Below are 21489 nucleotides of genomic sequence, written 5' to 3' on the forward strand. Positions count from 1 at the left end.
GCACATGCCCAAAGAAGGACAACGAAGCCGGTGAAGGGTCTAGAGAGCAAGTCTTCTGAGGAGCAGCTGAGGGAGCTGGGGTTGTTTAGCTTGGAGAAAAAAAAATAAATAAAAGCTCCGGGAGACCTTATTGTACTTTACAATTACCTTAAAGGAGGTTGTAGTGAGGCGGGGATCAGGGATCGGGCTCTTCTTCTTTGCATCAAGCAATAAGACGAGGGTAAACAGCCTCTAGTTGTACTGGGGAAAGTTTAGGTTGGATATTAGGAGAAATTTATTTACTGAAAGGGTTGTGAATTATTGGAACAGGCTGCCCAGAGAAGTGTTTGAGTCAGCATCCCTGGAGGTCTTCAAGCAACATATAGATATAGAATTGAGTAGCATGGGTTAGTGGTGAACTTGTCAGGGCTAGGTTAAAGGTTGGGCTAGATGATCTTAGAGGTCTTTTCCAACCTGAATGATTCCATGACTCTATAGAAAATGTGAATCACTGTGGTGGTTTCACTCTGATGGGCAGCTAAACTCAACCACAACTGCTCTCTCACTCCCTCTCCTCAGAGGAACAGGAGAAGAAAATGAGATGAAATGGCAGGGGGGTTGGAACTAGAACCCCCTATGGCAGGGGGTTTGGAACTAGATGATCCTTGAGGTCCCTTCCAACCCAGGCCATTATCCTATGATTCTATAATGCAATATCTGTGATACAGTACCCTCAAGAGGTAAAGATCCAATTTCTAAATATAAAATTTTAGTGACTTTTCAAGTTATTGCCTCTCCCCTTAAGTTTTATAGGTAAGTGAGGGTGCAGCTTAGTCTGCAACATTTTCCACTAGTAGAATTATCTGCAGTACATGTGAAAGCAGTATGTAATCATTAAATCATCTTGTTTTTGTAAAGATGGTTACTTGCCTTGGTAATAACCCCAATCTTCTTGTGAACTTGTTTTTTTCCTAGGAGCAAAACTATCACGTTACTTTTTATGTTACCTTTTTAGTAATTTCTTAGGTGCCAGTTCTACCTGAATGAAGCATAGGATATTTAAAGTGTGTATAAGCATCTTGAGTAGTAATTTAATATAGAGGTGTTTGTTTAATAGATTGGGTTCACGGGAACATTTAGATTTGACTCTTGGACTAGAGAGAGAAATTCAGTTAAAGATGTCTATTAAAATGAAATATCACTATCATGTCATATGCAGAAATTCTTTTTATATTTAGTATACTCCATATGCTATTCATTACAGCTAGATCTGTAGGTTATTCATTTCACCCTCCCCCCCCCAAAAAAAAAAATACAACATGTGAACCGTAATTCAGTTAGTTTAGGTTCCTTTTCAAACATAGTGCTAGTAATGCCAGAAGCCTGCACAATTCTCATACTAAAATAATCTGATAATTCAGCTCTTATTCTAATATGTTATATTGCCTTTTTTTATATGACAAGATATGTGTCATTGCCATGGAATTCTACAGAAATATGTTATTCATGAACCACAGTAAAGCCTTCAAATAACCCGATTCTGTCTCTTCTATCTCTAGTACATATATTACCAAAAATACTCTCTATCAGTTCAGATCATGGTTTAGATTGTGAATTTTCATCTAAGAATGGAGCTTATCTCCCCACCTTCAATGTTTAAGATGATAATTAAAAGAAAATAAAAGCTGTAATAGATGCAATAAACAGTATGTGTATAGGTGGTGTGCTACGAATAATGCTTTTCAAAGCTATCCAAGAATGATTGTCAATAGTCTTCCAGTTTTAAAAGTGGAGGTTAAAATCCTATCAATTTTCACATATTTCTTGCAGTCATTTGCATTTTAATGAAGAAACAGTTCTGTTAACTTCTTATTTATAAAATTTAAGTAATGAGTTACATGAATATTAGCACAAAATGTGTTTTTCTTGTAGTAAAGAACTGCTGAGAGCAATTCTGTTAAAATGGAAAATTATTTTTACACAGCATTCATGGTATATAAATGCATGAGAACTAAATCTCCTACGATATCCTCTCACTGACTATGAAAAGTTCACAGAAACTATGGAATTGTTTGTACACAAGGAACATTAGGAATATGAAACTCTTACTTTTAATTTTCTTATCTGCTTTTTTCCAGTTTTGGACACACTATTAAGACATTCTACTGTATATTTATGTCTAAAATAAATGAGCAATGCTGTGTTTTTTTCATGCCTGACACCACTAATGCACTGTATTTTCACTTTACAAAGTTACCCTTGAAGAGTACCCAAAAGCTATATAGCTAGTGCTGAACACAGCAGTTATTCTGTATAGCAGAAATCACTATAATATATCAGAAATTCTTGGCATTGTTCCTTGCAGTGCCTGCCTGATTAGTTACTGATACAGTTCAAGGTGCTAGTTATGATTTAAAAAGCCATAAATGGGTCAGGATCCACTTATTTGAAAGATTGCCTTTACACCTGGGTGTCTCAGTACGAATTGGCTGACCTCTCTCCAGTCCAAGAAGGACTTACAGCAAACCCAGAGCTTAGATCAGGCTCCTTTTTTTTTTTTTTTTTTTTTTTTTACATATGCATTTATTATTCAAACACATAAATTAGTGGCAACATGAAAGAATAGTATTCTCTGGTCCTCCAAAAAGCTGTCTACCTACAAGCCCTTGTTCTTGGGTCTGTTGCATGTGCTGTGCACCCCTCTTCAAGTCCCCTAGAGAGGCAGAGTTACTCCTACTGTTTCAACTTGTAATAGTACCTTCATGTTCAAGCTGCTGATGCTGAAGTCTGAGGAATCACACATATGCCAGACTTCCAATGCAAATAATTGAAATCCAAACTTATATGCTGACAGTTGGGGAAAGTCAGGGGACACTTCTGTTGTATCAACTGCCCAATATTTCACATCAGGAAGAAGAGCTGAGACAACTGTCATGTATTAACAGATTAAAGAAATAATGAACTCCTGGAACAAAAAATTGCCCCATTTTCATTTTTCATTATCATATTTTTCTGTCTCAACATGGCAATGCAGGTGACTGAAACAGGATATCTGTGAGAATGCCCAGATGGGATATTATCCAAACAAAACCAGTGTAAAAGGCAGAAAAATAAAAATTCCACACAACAAGACCAAAATTTCTGAGACCATATATATCACTTCATTAAATTACTTGAAGTTAATTAAGATAAGTCATTCTAACACCAGTTAAAAAGATGACAAAGAGTCACACAAGAAAACCCAAATGTTTGATTTTTCTTGTAAATAATCTTTATTCTCTTCCTATGGTGGTAGATGTGGGAAAGTCAATAATACCTGGATAGAAAAAAATAATCTGACATGTTGAGAAAGTTGCCTTTGGAAATACCCCATGAACCACAGACATTACTGAAATAGTTTTCAACAAATATAAAACCACTGGATCAGAGGATCATAGAATATCCCTTGTTGGGAATAGACCTTCAAGGATCATCAAGTCCAACTGCTAGCTACACATAGAACCACACAAAAATTAAACTATATGTCTGAGAGTGTTGTCCAAACACATCTTGAATTTACCAGGCTCAGTGCTGTGACCACTTCCTCAGGGAGCCTGTCCCAGTGCCTGACCACCCTCTTGGTGAAGAACCTTTCCCTAACACCCAGCCTGACCCTCCCCTGTCCCAGCTCCATGCCGCTCCCTCAGGTCCTATCACTGGTCACCAGAGAGTAGAGCTCAGCGCCTACCCCTCCACTCCCCATTGTGAGGAAGCTGCAGGCCACCATGAGGCCTTCCCTCAGTCTCCTCTTTCTCTAGGATGAAAAAAGCAAGTGACTCAGCCATAAGTCTTCCCCTCTAGACCTTTCACTGTCTTTGGTGCCATCCTTTGAGTACTCTCTAATAGTTCAACAATAATAAGAACAATAATATTGTTCATATATTGCGGCGCCCAAAATTGCATACAGTACTTGAGGTGAGGCAGCACCAGCGCAGAGCAGGACAATCCCCTCAGCTGGCTAGCAATGCCATGCGTGATGCACCCCAGGGTGTGGCCGGCCCTTTTGGCTACCAGGATAAGCTCATATTCAACTTGTCATCTACCAGAACCCCCAGATCCCTTTCCAAGGAAATGCTCTCCAGTCTCTCATCCCCCAGTCTGTACATATATCCAGGGTTGCCTCATCTCAAGTGCAGAACCTGGCACTTGCTCTTGTTAAATTTCATGTGTTTGGTGATTGCCCAGACCTCTAATTTGTCACGTCCTCTCTGCAAGTCCTCCCCACCCTCAACAGAGTCAACAGCTCCTCCTAATTTAGTATCATCTGCAAATTTACTTTGTATGCATTTGAGGCCTGCATCCAGATTATTTATAAAAATACTGAAGAGCACTGGCCCCAAAATGGAGCCCCGGGGAACCCTGGTAGTGACTGTCCACCAGCCTGATGTAACCCCATTTAGCAGAACCCTTTGAGCCTGGCTCATCAGCCTATTGTTCACCCATCATATTATGTATTTACCTAGCTGTGTGCTAGACATTTTGTCCAGAATACTACTGTGAGAAACAGTGTCAAAAGCTTTGCTGAAATCCAAAAAGATTATAAAAATGTGCTGATACACAACAGTTTTGGTAAATAGCTATATATATATAATGCACCACTGATGATACAAAGGCCTGTTAAAGTTAATTAACAACTCTAATTCAAAAAGCTTATAAAATGGATTAGCTACTGCTTTCCTCAGAATATACTGCATGGTGACTACAGTTGTTATGACCCCTCTCCTGAAAAGCTCTCAACAATTATTTATCTTTTGCCAAGAAATATGAATTATGAAATTCCCCTTTCTCCCAGCTATATTAAAAAAAAATAAAATGAATTAGCAAATATAATGCAGTTACCTGTCATGTTGCAGTAAACTTTCAAAGGTCCCAGTGCCCCACTGCCATCTGGATCTATCCAGTAGTAATTTGAAGTTTTGCCCAAGTGTTTGTATGCTTCACAAGAGAGTTCATAAATAGCTGGAATAAAATAAAATACAGCAATAAGGATCTTCAAATCCTGGAGCAGAAAAAATCCATAATAACAATAAATTGACTTGATTTATATAAAGATCTATACCCTTGATATTAAAATAATGTCACTAACTTTCATAGAAAACAAAGTATATTTCCAAAAAATACAGAAGTGATTAAAAGCTTAAGGCATATAATTTTTTTTTTTCCCTCTACACATAAGAAAAAGTCAGAATAGGAAGAGAATTCCAATAACTTGGGGAAAAGTGTCAGAGGGGAGGAACAACCAAAGATTTTTCAAGAGTAACTTAAAACCTTTTTTTGAAAATACCTTGGTTTAGAACTTTGTTTATATAGTGTGGTTTTTTTTTTTTAAGTTTTATATTACAAATGAAGATTTCTATTGATCCAACATACTTTTCCCTTTAGTTTTCTTTCAAGAGACACATCAAAAAGGTTTTGAATTTTCTTTCAGTAAATATTAGAATTTTTTAGGTATTATTATTACTCAGAATAAAATAGTTTCAAAATTGTGAAATTTCTCACTACACGCAATACCTGTCTCTATACAGCTCTGCAATTACATTACTACATATCTACATAACTATGACTCCGTCCCAGCAAGGTCTAAAATTTCTCAGTGTTTACTGGAAGAAGAAGTTTAGCCAACTTAGCAGAGGTTTTTTGTTCTTATTTTTCCTTGACCTCTGTAAACCGCTTTTTATTTCACCTCATAAAACTTCTTGTCAGGTTGTGTTATGAAGTATAGCTCAGATATCAGAATATAGTAAGCATTGTTGAGATGCTTTTCTAATAATACACCTTGTTTTCCTTGTAATGCGTGACTATTTTGATGTGTAGTATCCATAAACAAACAACAAAAAAGTCATTTTATGCACAGAAAACTTATATATTTTAAAGTTATACAAATATTAATATTTTAAATGCAAATTTGGAGGAAAAAATGACTACTACTTTTTTTTGTTGGTTTTTTTGGTAAGTCTTCTCTCTTGTCCAAGGACCAGATGCTACAAGTTTTTTGTTTGAAATTAACCAATCAGCTGCTAAAAGAAATGAAATGCTTGTTTAACCAGACTTCATAACCACTCTACAAATTAATCTATTTGTTGGCAATTCTTACAGCTGACCTGCAAAGACTGGCTTTATTTCAAATGTCCATAAGGATGAGCTGTTTTGTTGGGCGCTGATTGTAAGTGGGTGACTGATCACATACATATATGTGCACACAAACACTTAAAGACCTCCAAACAACTATCAAGATGCAGGAAGGACAGTGGAGCTGAAAAGAAAACTTCAATTTTGATGTGGCATAAATGCAAAGCAAAAGATTATTATATATGCATAAAGAGAATCTCTTTGTTGATGCTACAAGAAAAATAATTTTCTGTAAGGTTTTACTTGTTCATTACAGGGTCTAAAGTCAATTTAATATAAGAAGTAGACATTGTAATTAAATTGTGAAATATTCCAAGACATTTCCCCTCCTTGCTCCCCAAACTAAGATCAACAGATTATTTCATTATCAAGGAGACACTCTGCCTGTTTTCAGACATTTTACACAGATTTTCAGTTACAAGATATTAAGTAATTCATAATCTTTTTGTTTGTTTTTTTGTTATTTTTCTCCAGAAATGTATCTTTAACTCTCAATATATTATCTCAATGTAACCACAAAATAGCATCTCTGTTAACATAGTTGTGACGTGTCATAAATTTTAATAGATCCATTCAAGGTCAAGCAAAGAAGATTACAAATACTCTTTATGATTTTCTGGAAATTTGGGGACTTTTTTCATTTTCTAAACTATTTCAGAAAACTAAGGGAGCTTTGTAGTGTCCAAATCTTTATGTAAAGCCACATTTTTCTCCAACTTTGCTCCTTTCAAGAAGATAAGTCAATCTTTGAACAGAGATGCTAATGGGAAGAAAAAAAAATGTTAAAGTGTTATAGAGAAGACAAAAGCTAACAAGCTATACTGTTCATTTATCCAATGACATGGAATATTTTACAGAAAATTAAAGTGTTTAGATTCAATCCCCTGCCTTCTATTCTTCTCAAAAGGGAGAAATAAGTGGTTGGTAGTTATTTAACAGCACAAAAAGGATAAATTTGTGTAAGTCATCATTTGTTAAGTATCAACCAAATGTTGAACACCAAACAGTGGAAATGAAGATAGTTCTTGAAATAAAGACAAAGCAGTGAGATATTCTAAATAAATTCAATTTATGGAAAAATATTTTTATGAGGATGTGATGGGGTTTTGGCAGGTTTTATTCTTATGTAGATGCATACCTAAAGACCTTGAAAATGTATTATCAGGAATAAATAAAAATGAAAGGATAGATCTTGAATTAAGAAGCAGTAATGTACAAATCATGTAACAGGAATTCAGGAACAAAATGAAAGGATAAGTGAAGTTAGTATACTGACAGAATAATTTGTAATTGAGATTCAATAGGAAACAATCATGTTCTGGTATATGGAGACACTTGATGAAAGAAAAAGACCTTTATGTTGAATTCAGATGTCTAATTGTAGTCACTAATATAAACAGCAGAACAGAAGTGGAAAGCCTTAGGAAGATTAGGCTTTGAAGGGAAGCAGGGTAAGACATGACACCAAGAACTCAGAGAAGTAGAAGACAGGATGCCACAGGATCACATCATGATTCAGTCCTTCCATTTTGGGCTTTTGAAATGCTGCAGAAAGATTAGTCAAACGTGTAAGGGTGAAAAGGTAAAAATAGAAGCTGTAAGAAACCCAAAGAAAAGCTATAACAGATGAAAGGACAAGCATTTAACAAGTCATTGCTTCGGAAGACAACAAGTTCATTAAATCCCATATGAAAATGAAAACAAAATACAGCAAGGAAGAGACCATGGCACAATCAAAGCAAACAGCTTAAATCAGAAAACCGGGGAAGGTTACAATAAAGAAAACAATTAAGAGATTCAGGAAAGACAAGTCAGCAAAATTCAAGACTTGGATATAACATCTATAGAGTACATATGCAAATAAGGAGAAATGCCTGCAGGAACAAGAACAGGAAGAGCTTTTTACTGAGGATTTCTTCTGGGAGATAGGAAAAAAAAAAAAAAAAAAAAAGGAACTGAAAGACACAGGGCAACAGATTTGTGTTTTTCCAGCAAGTAGGAGTAAAATAGCAAAAATATGCATTTGCTTTCTTGGCAGCTGGTCCAAATACACAATATATACTCTTAACAGAATTCAGAATATTATTAAATATCAAAATCTTTCAAGATGAAGATAAAACTCACTACATCTGCATTTCTGGCCAGAATAGCAACTTCTAATGTAATACATGCAGGTATTAAATCAAAAGAAGGTTAATAATATTCTTTCTGAGAAGAAGAGGAAAAAAAAACAACAACAACAACAAATCAACCCACCCCCCAAAAAAAAAACAACAACCAACCAACACAAAAAGAACACACTCTACAAATGACTTTCTCAATCAACTTGACATTCTTTCATATCACATCAAAAACTGTAAACGAGAAATAAGTGATGAAAACCTGGTCAGGACAGAACAGTGATCTGAGTTCTGAGGGTCAGGGAAAAAGTGCAGAAGAAAATAATCAACAACAGAAAGAGCACAAAAAAGATGGTATAGCCTTTTTTGACATTTAATCACCTGAATAATACAGATAAAACTGAGGCCACCAAACCCATTTTATGCTAAAATTTGAAAGGTGTTGGCAGTGTTCTATCATAGAGTAAAAAGAAGTACAAAAAGAAGAAAAAATCTCATTTAAACTTCTGGTGTAAAACACCAAGCTTCTTTAACTGTAGTAGTCTAAGCAGAAATCTAGTCATTTTTATCAGTTGACAAAAACAATTACCAATGCATTTTGTAGTTCACTATTGACTAAGCTAACATCCATAACAGTGGGCTTTAGCACAGCTTGATGCGTGAAGTTTTTCTTCTTACAAAAGTTAGGCTAGGGAAGCAGAATAAGGGAGAACAACTTAGGAGTAAATCAAAAACTAACACAGAAATCTACATCATTTTCACTGTTGTATATACTCATGGGTTCTCTTCTCCTAGAAGAACTGCTTATCTGAACCCCAAAAGGGAGGTAGTGATCAAGGAAGACATTTCTTTCTTAGTTTTAGGATCCTACATTTTAAATATCTGGGTAAAAGTAAAGAGTTCAGACAACAAGCTTACATAATAGAGTTTTTTCTAGCTCAAGATTGTTTGCCAAAAGTTGGAAGCAGTCATCTCTTAGATTTAAATGTCTGTTTATTCATTGAGGGAAATGTGGTCTTAATCCTGTTTTACTTTCTGACTGGAGTGAAGATCAAGAGTTATCCCATGCAGCTTACACAGCTGCTGGCACTGCTGCTGGTTATTTCTAGAATGCAGAATAACTGAAATACAGAAAGGATTTAAGAACTCTTGTCACTTTACATGCTGTTCCCACAGGGTTCCAGTAGCACCTTGGTAAACTAAAGTTTCTGCAACACAATGTAAAAAGGCAGTTTTCATTTAGGGCTAACAAATATCTTCCTTTTATAAGTACAAACCTCATTATAATTATGAGACCTAGCTTGACAGTCTGCACTATGTGACATAATGAATGTGTTGAAATGCATTTTGTTTCTGTCAGTGAATATGGCTGCGGCAGGGGATAAACTCCTCTAAACTGCTACTAATGCAAGAGTAAATCTCCTTAGCTTTATGAGGGTGTAAGAAAGGTGTAGATTCACAGGAAATGATGGAACTAAATGATCATAAAAGTGACAAAAGTAGGAAGTACATCAGATCCACAAAGTCCTGCTACTCCTCTCCATTAATTTCAACTTCCCAGAAAAATATTGAAAGCTAAATAGAATTATAAGGTGCTTGGATTCAGGTCAACCAAGTTGGTTTCAGCTCCTGAGCCCCTTTAAAGGGCTTAAAAGCATAAACAGACAAGAAAGGGGAAGAAAAAACAAATTTACTCAAGAAACAGTTTTACACTGAAATGGCGTACCTGCAATTTTAGAAATTAACATTAATTGCAAAATCTTTCTGACTCCACATGTCTAGAGTTGTACGGCTATTTTTTATTATACTGTGCAGTTTTAGATCCTTTCTCCAGGAATGAAATACCAGCAAAAATGGAAAAGGAAAGTAATCTTTGCAAAACACTGAGATTATGCCTGACCACATGAAGATATTGCTATGTTTCAGCAATGTTCACAGAAATAGATGTTTTATGCATTTTGAAGTACCTATTATTTTTAATTAGAACATTGAAATTTCCCCAAATACCCAAGTTATAAGTAGCTAAATACCATTAACCTCATATATCCTCAACTTCTAAGGTTTTTTTAAAAGGCACGCTTTCATCAAATTATAATACACTTTAAAGTTACTTTTGACTGGCCAAAGACAAAGCCATTGCAGTCATGTTTCTGGAATGTGGGAGATTAAACCAAGAGATAAAACCAAGAGCAAGCAGAATTTCTCAGCCTAACTAGGTTACCCCCACAGACAAAACTGAGCAATTTCAGTCCTAAAGGCAAGCATAGCCCCTAGCATCTCTACACACCTTCAGTGTGAAATTAATATTTGACTTTTTTTTTTTTTTTTTCTGTTCCTGGGATACAGCCATTGAAGGGGCCCTTGGTTTGCTCTTGCAGTTGGGCAGTTCAAACTTGAATTCTAAGAGCTCAAAACCATACCATCCTTGCACTGTGGCCATGTGAGATTAGTAAGAACCTATTACACACAGCACAGCTATTTTACTCACGGAAGTTCAAATGCAAGATAACTTAACCTTATCTTAACCCTGGTTTAGTTCTGCCATTATTAACATAATTAAATAATTATTACATCATTATACAAGATGTTCCAGGAAAAGGTTGTTCAGTTGGGTCCAAATTATTTTTGAAGAAAAAAAAAAGAGGAGAGGAGAAGAGAGAAGAAGAGAAAGAGTGGAATTATTTTGCTGATCATATTTAGTGTTAAGAGCAGAATCACATGGCTGAGATGAACCTTAAAGATAATCTAACCGACCTTGGTCCCAAAAAGCTTTATAACATCTATTTTACTGACAGAATGATTAAAAAGAAACAAACAAACAAAACCAAACAAAAAACCACTCATCAAATTCAACAAAGAAAAGCACAGAGTTCTGCACCTGGGGAGGTTTCCCCCAGACGGCAGCTAAGTACTATGCAGCTGCTGGCTCGCTCTCCACAGGTGGTATGGGGGAGAGAATCAGGGAAGTATAGGTGCGAGAACTCGGGTGTCAAAATAAAGACACTTTACTAGGTAAAGCTAAAGCTGTGCATGCAAGCAAAGCAAAACAGTGAATTCATTCACTACTTCCCATCGGCAGGCAGGTGTTCAGCCACTTGTGGGAAAGCAGGGCTCATCATGCTTAACAGATTCTTGGGAAGACAAACGCCATCACTCCAAACATCACCCCTTCCTCCTTCTTTAACCCAGTTTTTACTGCTGAGCTTGACATCATATGGCATAGGATATCTCTTTGGTCAGTTTGAGTCACTTGTCCCAGCTGTGTCCCCTCCCAGCTCCTTGTGCACCCCCAGCCTCCTACCTGGCCGGGCAGCATGAGAAGCTGAAAAATCCTTGGCTCTGTGTAAGCACTACTCCTCAACAACTAAAAACATTAGTGTGTTATCACCACTATTTTCATCAAAAATCAAAAATACAGCATTGTGTGAGCTTCTATGAAGAAAATTAACTCTATCCCAGCCAAAACAATGACAGGAGGAACAATCCCAGGCACCAGGACATGCTGGGGTCCACCCAGGTAGAAAGCAGCTCTGCAGAAAAGGACCTAGGAACCTTGGTGGACACCAAGTCTAACATAAGTCAGTACTGTGCCTTTGCTGCTAAGAAGGCTAATAGTATCCTTGGATGTATTAGGCAAAGTATCATCAGCAGGTTAAGAGACGTGATCCTTCTGCTCCACTCGGCATCGGGGAGACCACACCTGGAATACTGTGTCCAGTTCTGGACCCCCAGGACAAGTGAGACATGAAGTCCTGGAAAGAGTCAAATGGAGGGGTCACAAAGGTGATGAAGGGACTGGAGCACCTCTCCTATGAGGAAAGGCTGAGAGAGATGGGACTGTTCAGCCTGGAAAAGAGAAGGCTCAGGGGGGATCTTATCTATGTGTATAAACCCCCGAGGAGAGGGTGCAAAGAAGACAGAGCCAGGCTGTTTTCAGTTGTGCCCAATGATAGGACAAGGGGCAGCAGGCACAAAATGAAAAACGGGAGGAATAACTTCTTTGTAGTGTGGGTGACTGAGCACTAGCATTAGCCCTGAAAGGTTGTGTTATCTGTAAGTTTGTGCTGGTGTGCCTTGCCAAAAAAAAAATAAAAAATCACACATAGAATACACATGAAGGTCTTTTAATTAAATGGTTAATTACATAATTCTGCAGAATCAGGTGCTTGGCAATCTTTCACAAAGCAAGCACACCTCTCACTCGATTCACCATTATTTATACACAGCTAACTTGTGAAACTATCTCTGGTTACTTTTGATTGGTTATTTTAGCTCATATAACTTATCTCTGTTGAGCCTATGCATTACAGATGACCAGCAAGGAGGGGAACACCAATCCCACAATTCCATACATTTGCATTTTTGATGGGTGTGTTTTTTAATATGTTAACAACCCTTAAAGAGCAAATGGTTACCATGGGTCAGTCTGGAATCTTCCTTCAGCTGTTTTCCTCCTTTTTGTTTTCTAGCTTTCATCGCTTATCTCCCTTGCTTCTGCTAGCTCAAGGCTACCAGTTTGCTGGTTCTCTTCAAGGTTTCCTTGTTCTTTTAAGTGTAAGACTAGAATTTCCCCCCTTTGAGACAATGAAACTCACTTTAAGGTTTCATAGTTCTCACCACATAGTTCTTGTCCATTTCTGCTAATTTTAAGAAGTACTCTATATTATCCATATCTCATTTTGCTAACTTTACTTGGTTAGGTTTGCTGAGCCAAGCACTATACAAATTTAGACAACTAGGCATGTATTGCAAAACACAACTACGTATGACTTTTGTAACTACAGTTAATGTGATAACTAAAACCAGTTCTTATCATCCAAAGTCTAGCAAGCATGACCACAAACAGGAAAAAGCTGGTCTACTAATAATGGTTGCATCCTAAGACACTTTGTGAAATAAATAGATGCTTGCCAGATTCTGTTTATATCTGTCTGAATTTGCTTCTTCTCATTTATATGGAGTCTCCCTCCTTGTAGACCTTCAAAAGCCACCTGGACATGATCCTGGGTAACCTGCTGTAGGTATCCCTACTTGAGTAGTGGGGTTGGACCAGATGACCTCCAGAGGTCCCTTCCAACCTTAACCATTTTGTGATTCTGTGAAGGTAAACCAACAGATGGAATTATGGTGCTTATGGCTGGACCAGTGTACATTTCTGGCCATTGCTGCATTGGTTGTCACATGGCTAAAATTTTCCATCCTTCGTGACTGAGCACAAGCTTTCTTCCTGCTGCCATTGATCTAAGCTTCATCTTTCTTAAAGCTCTGAAGTTATGGATTGCTGCTTTCCCAGCTGCTGTACATGCCTCACGCTCTCCCTTCCCCTCCTACTGTGAGCTAATGAACTTGTAAAGGATTCTCATTATTAGTGCAATATTCAAATATGCCCTGTAGAAATTGAAAGGAAATTAAAACACAGAGAAAAATAAAAATAATAAGATGTGTGGAAATTTGCCAAATTTGTGTCAAGTTGACTTTAGGCTCATTTTTGCTGGTGATAAACAAGGCAATTACCATTGTGGTAACCAAGGGAGGAAAGCAGAAGGTAGGATAAGAAAGAGCATGATTTTATTTGCCACTGGGATAATAAAGAACTCTGTTGCCATGGGGGTGAAAACTGCAATGAGTTACCAGAAAGTGGTTCTACCCAGGAATTTGCTATAAATATAGAAGAAAGACATTCCCTTTATAGCAAACAAAAACTGTTTCCGTTCCTCTGTTAAGGTTGTTCTTTCATTCCTTTGGGGAGTGTGGAGGGAAGAAAAATGAATTTAGAAACAAATGCCTGATCAAAAATGGATTTTTTAACAAACCTAGCAGTGATTTAAAATTAGAAGCCATAAATTAGGCAATTAGCACCATTGTAACAATGTCAGCCTACAGACATCTCAAGAAAGAAGTATAATTAGACACCAATTTTTAACAAGGTACTTTGGAGAATGACTTATCATTCAAGGACAGACAAACACATTTATTAAAACCACATTCTGATATGGTTTTCCGTGACTGAAATAAACACTGTTCAGGATATAAACATTTGAAACTGAAAATGGCAAGTCATGCCAAGCTCCACATACTGCACGGATTCATCTTAAATGTGGATGGTTTGGCACATTTGTGTAGCTGTAAACCATAACCAGGCACTGCATCTGGTGGGGGAAGACTGACAAAGAAACTATTGGATATTCACAGTACTTGTGCTGGTTTTACATTGGTTCCAGCCACAGAAAGCTTCAGGGATGCTGAGTTTGAGTCTTCTCCAGCTGGAGTCAACAGGAGAACAACCGATACCAACACAATCTTCCATGCAAAAGGTTTCAAGATTGGTATAAAGACTAAACTTGAAAAATCCATGCCCCTGAAGAAAGGGTATGATTTCTGCTCCCACTCCCACTTACTTTGTATTGACAAGGCAATAGAAAAGAGAAGAGGAGACAAGGTGCAAGCCTGAATTCACAATTTCCCAGCTGTGTAAAATGAACACCTGATTGCAATATGAAGTGTACTGAAATACAGAAATGAAAATCTTAGCAAATTATATGAGGGCCAAAAGTAGGGGAGATGTAAATTTAGCTAAAAGTTATGGAAATATCTGGAATATTATTTTAATACAAGATGTCTATGAGTGGTTACAAACAGTAAAACTACATTTTTTTCCCCACCATGTTCATACCAGTTCTTTCCTGCCTTGGATAACAAGGCGTTTGGTCTATCTTAAGTCCTGAACTTCCTTATCAATGTTAAATAATGCCCACCTGCACAAAGAGACATTCTCTTTACAGAGTGTGAAGAGATTATAATGTCAGGTTTTATTATGAATACTAATTCCAAAATGCATTATTCCCATGATAATTTAAAGAACCTTAATTGTTACTTTTACAGGCCTTGACAGTTGTTTTTGTCACTGTTTCCTGACCCTCTCCCAAGCCTCACCACCTCTATTCCCAAAATAGTTTTGTCTCTGTAACAATTATAATCTGCAATCCCATGGAGGAAAATGTGGTACCTTGCTTGACCATATTTAGTACAACTTTCACTGGCATAAAACTTATTCAAATTATTAAAAAAGATATTACTGGTCAAACAAAATAAGCATTATTAAAGCCTTACATCAAAAACTTATATTTGAAAAAACAAACAAACAACAACAAAAAAATACACACACCAACAATAAAAATTAAATTACCTACAAAACAATGGCTATACACACAGATTTACAGACACCTAAGCAAACATTTTCTGGAGAAACTGAGCACTTGTTTCCACAAACAGAAAAGAACTAAAACATTATGAAAACAAATGCGCATATCAGCATTTACATTATCTCAATGAAAACATCCTCTATCAACATGACATCAATTTAGAACCAATGCATCATCTTTGTCATTTACATGAATCACTGAGCAACTCACAACGCCAACAGAATTCAACTTTTTTAACTGCCAAAAAAATGTCAGCAGAAACATCTGCTCCATGTCTCTTTTTTCATATTTCTCTCTCTACTACTTTCAAGTGGGAATGATTGTGTCCTGGCAACTTACTGGAAATCATTTTCACATCTCATTCACATAATGGATGAGCTGTGAAATTAGTAACATAGATTGGAGGTTGCACTGGTTGGCATGTACTCTCTTTCACTGCTGTTTCAACAGCAGCACTTCAGAGTATGTATTTAGACTGTTTACTGAGGGGATGGAACCATAGGAAAGTGTGCTGAAAGCTCATCTGCACACCTACAGATGACTTCAGACACGCAATTGCAGCAGAGGAACCCAAATAATCCTCTGCCCATCTGCTCCCAGGCCCATCACAGGAGCCACCAGCTCAAAGACCCATCTGCACAATCCCAAAGGAGCACAGGGACACGATGGCTGGCAGCAACCCAAATCAAGGACTACAGAGAAATGAACGTCCTGTATGGGGTCCTCCTTGCAGTTGTCCCAGCAGAACCATCAGCCCCAGTGTCCAGGTGTGACACCCATCACCATGAGTCACTGGGAGCAGCTCTCCCATAAACATTCTGGACTAAGGGGGCTGCCGTCTAGGGGTAGGATACATCATGGGATGCAGGGGAAGAGCACTTTAGGATCACAGAGGACATACAGGATGTTTAGAGAAAGAATAAAAGGCAAGAAATGGGAGGGGGGTAGGGGACCTGGAGAAGGAAAAAGCATGAGAAAAAGAGGGAAAAGTGTAAATAGTTAGCTGGTCAGTACACTTGTCTGGTTTTGCTCTGCACATGAACAGCACAATCTGTCCTGCCTTCTTATCAAATTCCCTTCTAACTTTTTCCTGGTTGACGGACTCTCTATTCTGTACGCATGTGTGTATGGGGGGTGTGAGTGTCAACATCTGGAGTCAGACTACAGGTTGGAGGGCCCCTGTGTCCATGGTGACAGACACAGGACCAATACAGGTGTGTGATGTCTAATGAAGATTGCGCCAGACTAGCTAGCAACCAGGTGAAAGCGGCTTGGGAGCAAGGGAGGATTAGTGGGTCTCTAATGACTAGCTCTGTGCGTGAGAGTGCCTAGGTATCTCTGGGAGTGAGTGCATAGGGAGCAGAGGTGTCACCTAAGGGACCTGGAAAGTTCTGGCCAGCTCTGTGTGTGTGCATGCCATGGTCTGCACCAGCAACTGGAGTTGGACTACCACCTCAGGTGTTGTATGTCCTGGTGTCAGCAGCTGGGGAGATTGGGATCCAGCACCAGCCAATGGGCAGACCATGTCTCTGAGCCCAGATGCTGGAGAGAACTGACCTGTACTTATGTATACATACTCCTTCCAGGGGGACCTCCACCCTGCTCAGTTATGTATGTATGTTGTGTATATGGGTGCCTGTTGCGCACACACGCACACAAAGCCTATCTTTAGGCTTGCTATTGGTTGGACCTCAGGACATTGAACTGCAGCAGCCTTGCCTCTTTTGGGTTGTTTGATCTGGCATGACATGCTTTCTTCTAACAGAAAACATTGCATAGTGAATACATGTCAAATGTCATGCAAGGTCAAAGTACACAACTTAACTCCTGTGATCATTTCCCCGTTTATTTACTGTTGCAGTTAAACTTCCTACAGATTCCTGCATCTCAGCTACAGTGATGTTCAACACATCTTTTTCTGTTATTAGTAACATGCTGCCTGATAAGTAGTTCAAGTGATTAGGACCTGGGTGAAGCTCTCAACTTCTGTCCAATACAGCTTTTTAATCTGCAGAATATGTTTCATGACTGTCATCTAAACTGCTGGAAGAAAGCAAATAAAAAGAGTGGGTGAAAAGAAACATGATGTGAGCAGATGATTAGAAAAGAAATAATAAAAGAAAGAAACAAACTGCTGAGGTTGATAGGCAAGCACAAAGAAATTCAGAAACATGGAAATGAAGAAAACAAAAATAGATTTGAAAAGGAGCCTAGTTAAGAATTTCAAAAAGGCTTAACAAGCCAGTACAGCTCAGTTAGACTGAGCATGCATCTCCGAAATGCAGTGATTTCTGCATTGTCTTCAAGTAGCAGTACCAGATATAGCTTCAAATAAAACAAAAGTAGTGAGAAATTGTGTTACATTTTCCTCTGGGTTTCAGAGCATCTATTAATTCTTTCTGAATATAAAACCATATTGAAAGCATAGCAAATAAAATAGAACCACAGTCACAAGAAAAAAAAAATTGAAAGCTTTCTAAACAAGTGATCAGATGATTAATTCATCCATATTCCCTAATGTAAAAGCTACATAGGGATACATGTGCTTAAAAATTTGCAAGATGAGATTCAAAGAAAGACTCTATGGTTGCAGTAAAACAAAAGTAGTGGTGTTAGATGAGCTGTACAACTAAGACTTCTACTGAGGAAAAACAACAACAACAACAAAAAAAAAAACACAAACATAAACACATTTACATACTTCTAATAATATAAACAAAAACAGTTTTTATGAAACAGTAGCATCTCCACATTTCAGTAAAGTAAACAGACCTACAGGATTCACTAGGCTTAAATAAAATATTTGATGAGTTCCAGTGTTTTCAACCTGTCATTACTTCTGCCAAAAGACTTGTCTAACCAAGATAATCATAGCTGTCTAAGCTAAGGTGAAATTTCAAAGCAACAGTTATGAAATATAACTGATATCTAACACCTACTTCTGCTAACAGATATTGGTCCTACATTTTTGCCTGCATTGTCATCCATTTAAATTACGAAGGAGCATAAAACTCAAAAAAAAAAAAAAAAGACACTAAAAGTAAAAGAAAAACATCACAACTCTTCAGCTCTTGCCCGTAGGTGACAAGAGTCAATGTGGACAATTACAGAAGCTTGAGTATACTGGAATATGAATATGATGGTTGAGAAAGGAAGCATCCATAAACAAGAACCAAGCTGTATCAAAAAATACCATCTGCAATATACACTGTGGAAAGAGAAGTGGCATAAGAGGACTGACAATAAATATTTTCTGTGGCTACTTACTACTAGAGCCACACAGATACTATTGTAAATCTAAATCTTGTCCTTCTAATTATAAAGGCAAATTATAATGCACAAAACCCAAATATTTGTCCTTAATCAAAAATGCCTGCTTACCCCACAGGAATCACATAAAACACTGTTCTAAAGCAATCAAAGCAGAAGGAAACCAAGATACCATGTTTTGTTACCCTTCACGTGAATTTCTGTATTTTGTCCTTTCCCTTGCTGTCCATTTTCTTCCACAAGTGCAAAACTTTAGTCTTGGATTCAGCTTGTGACAAAAGACTCCTGACTCTTTCAGAGTTGCCAGCCAGGCCCAACATGAGACAAGAAGCCTTTAATATTATAAGAAGAGGTAAAGTCTTCTGATAAGTTGAGGCGATCGGCTCCAGGGCAGATGCATTCTGCAGCAGAGTGGGGGATTGCAGCATGCAGGGGGTTCCCTACATGGAGGTCTCTCGAGGCAGCCGCAAGGGCCCGGCAGCCCTCACGAGGGCGGCTGACGAGTCTTGAGCAGAGCCAGACACAGCCCTCCTCTGTTGTACAAAGGCAGCCCCTGGGGAGCGTGAGCAACCAGGGCATGGCGTGGCAGTCAGGGCGGCAGTGCATGCAGGCAGGGAGCAAGGTGGATCATTTTGTATTCTGGGAGCAGCAGAGGAAGGGCCTTCTACTACAACAGAAATGGTGTCCACCCACCAAGCCTGCCAGGCTAAAGGCTGAAACCCAGACAGGGGGGCCACAACCTCCCCGGTTGGATGCCTACACCCAAAGAGACCTCCCGAGGATCTCTCTCCTGAGGTGAGAGGAACTCACCAGGCAACGTAGCATCCAGGAATCTGAGCAGGAGATTGACAAATAGTATTATGTGCTGAGATGGTCTGAGCAACAGCCCTGCCTTAAGTCCTGGCAAGGGGAAGGTAAACAAGCTTGCAGCCCTGAACCAACACCTGTGAAAGACTCACATGACAAGGGAGAGTGGACCCTTGTCTCTGCTTGGAGCTGGAGGAGGAGTCTCCCCCCTGCCCCTAAGTGCCTCAGCACAATAGATACGATGTTCGGGCAGGAGAGAGGAGACTCCAAGAGAACTAGTAAAAACCTCAGAAAGGACATTCACACAAAGTTGGCTCAGTCTCCCATCTGCATCAGAATCGTTGCCACAAAAAAGGCATGAAGGGTGTTAGTCACTGGAGACTCCTCTCTGAGAGGCATTGAGGCTCCCATTTGCCACATGGACAATCTCTCCAGAGAGGTTTGCTGCCTGCCTGGGGTCCATATTTATGATATTACAAAGAGGCTACCAAGTCTGGTAGGTCCCAAAGACTACCACCCCTTCCTACTTTTTCACATAGGATCAAATGATGCTGCGACAAGGAGATTCCAAAATATCAAAAAGGACGTTATGTCCCTTGAAAAGATGTTGAAGGGATCAGGAGCACAAGTAGTATTTTCCTCTGTCCTCCCAGTTGGTGACTGGGATCCAAGAAGAAGGAGATGAACGGACCAAATGAATGATTGGCTGTGAGGCTGGTGACATGCTCAAGGTTTGGGGTTCTACGGTCTTGAATGCACTTTTGAGAAACCAGGCATGCTGACACTGAATGGGGCGCAGCTGACCAGGTGGGACAAGAGTGTTCTGGACAGTAAGCTATCTGGGCTTGTCATGACAGCTTTAAACTGGATGCAGTGAGTGAAGGGGATGTACCTCTGAGTGAAGAAAGCAAACCTGAGAACACTGTCACTCTAAGAAACAACAGGGAAATACCTGTGAACTGCCCCAAAGCAAAAGGGAAGGGTTCTTCTGGAAATGTGATGCAACTGATAGCCCAGCCAAAGTGCCTCTACGCCAATGCATGCAGCATGGAAAACAAGCAAGAGGAGTTGGAAAACATGGTGTAATTACACAAATATGACCTGACCGCTATCACGGAAATGTGGTGGGATGGATCACACAACTGGAACACTGGAATAAAGGGCTACAAGCTCTTCAGAAGAGAAAGACAGGAGAGGAGGGGAGGGAGTGTTCCCCTCTACATTAGGGAAGGGATTGATTGCAAAGAAATGCCTCTGAGAAACAGCTACGGACAGATTGAGAGCTTGTGGTTGAAAGGACCACAACAATAAAGGACACCTTGTAGTCGGGGTATACTACAGGCTGCCCAATCAAGGGGAGCCTGTGAATGAAGCATTCTTGCTTCAAGTACAAGAAGCGTCACTCTCACACGCTCTCATCCTGATGGGGGACTTCAACCATGTGGATGTCTGCTGGGAAAACTACACAGCAGGCCGTGAGCAATACCGGAGATTCCTCGAGTGCGTTCAGGATGACTTTCTGGTCCAGGTATTGGATAAACCAACCAAAGGAGAAGCGTTACTGGACCTGTTTCTCATTGATGCAGATGAACTCATTAAAGAGGTTAAGATGGGAGGCAGTGTGGTCGAAGCAACTACACCCTGGCTGATGTTTTTGTTTTCTAGGAATATGAGCTTGGAAAAGAGCAAAGTCAAGATGCTGAACTTTAGAAGAGCAAACTTCCAACTGTTTAAAGAATGAGTGGATGAGATTCCCTGGGAAACCGTCCTTAGGCACAGAGGAACTGATCAGAGCTGGCAACTCTTTTAGGACACTTAGAGGGCAAGAACTCTTCATCCCCATGTGTAAGAAATCAAGCAGGGAAGGCAGGAAACCAGCATGGCAAAGCAAGGACCTGCTGGTCAAACTGAGGCATGACAACAAAATGCACAGGCCGGGGAAG

The 21489-nt window shown here is 39.0% G+C and overlaps 1 protein-coding gene across 3 annotated transcripts in view; it reads right to left on the bottom strand.

The window, feature by feature from the left end:
- CNTNAP2 (contactin associated protein 2) overlaps nucleotides 1–21489 on the bottom strand; it is a 1166415-nt gene that overhangs the window by 364151 nt on the left and 780775 nt on the right. For all 3 annotated transcript variants that reach the window (XM_040547669.1, XM_040547670.1, XM_040547671.1), the window contains one exon: nucleotides 4858–4977. In XM_040547669.1, coding sequence (XP_040403603.1) covers nucleotides 4858–4977 — 120 coding nt within the window. The remainder of the gene's footprint in view (nucleotides 1–4857; nucleotides 4978–21489) is intronic.

The sequence above is a fragment of the Cygnus olor genome, chromosome 2 (genome assembly GCF_009769625.2).
Source record: "Cygnus olor isolate bCygOlo1 chromosome 2, bCygOlo1.pri.v2, whole genome shotgun sequence".
Taxonomy (NCBI): Eukaryota; Metazoa; Chordata; class Aves; order Anseriformes; family Anatidae; genus Cygnus; species Cygnus olor.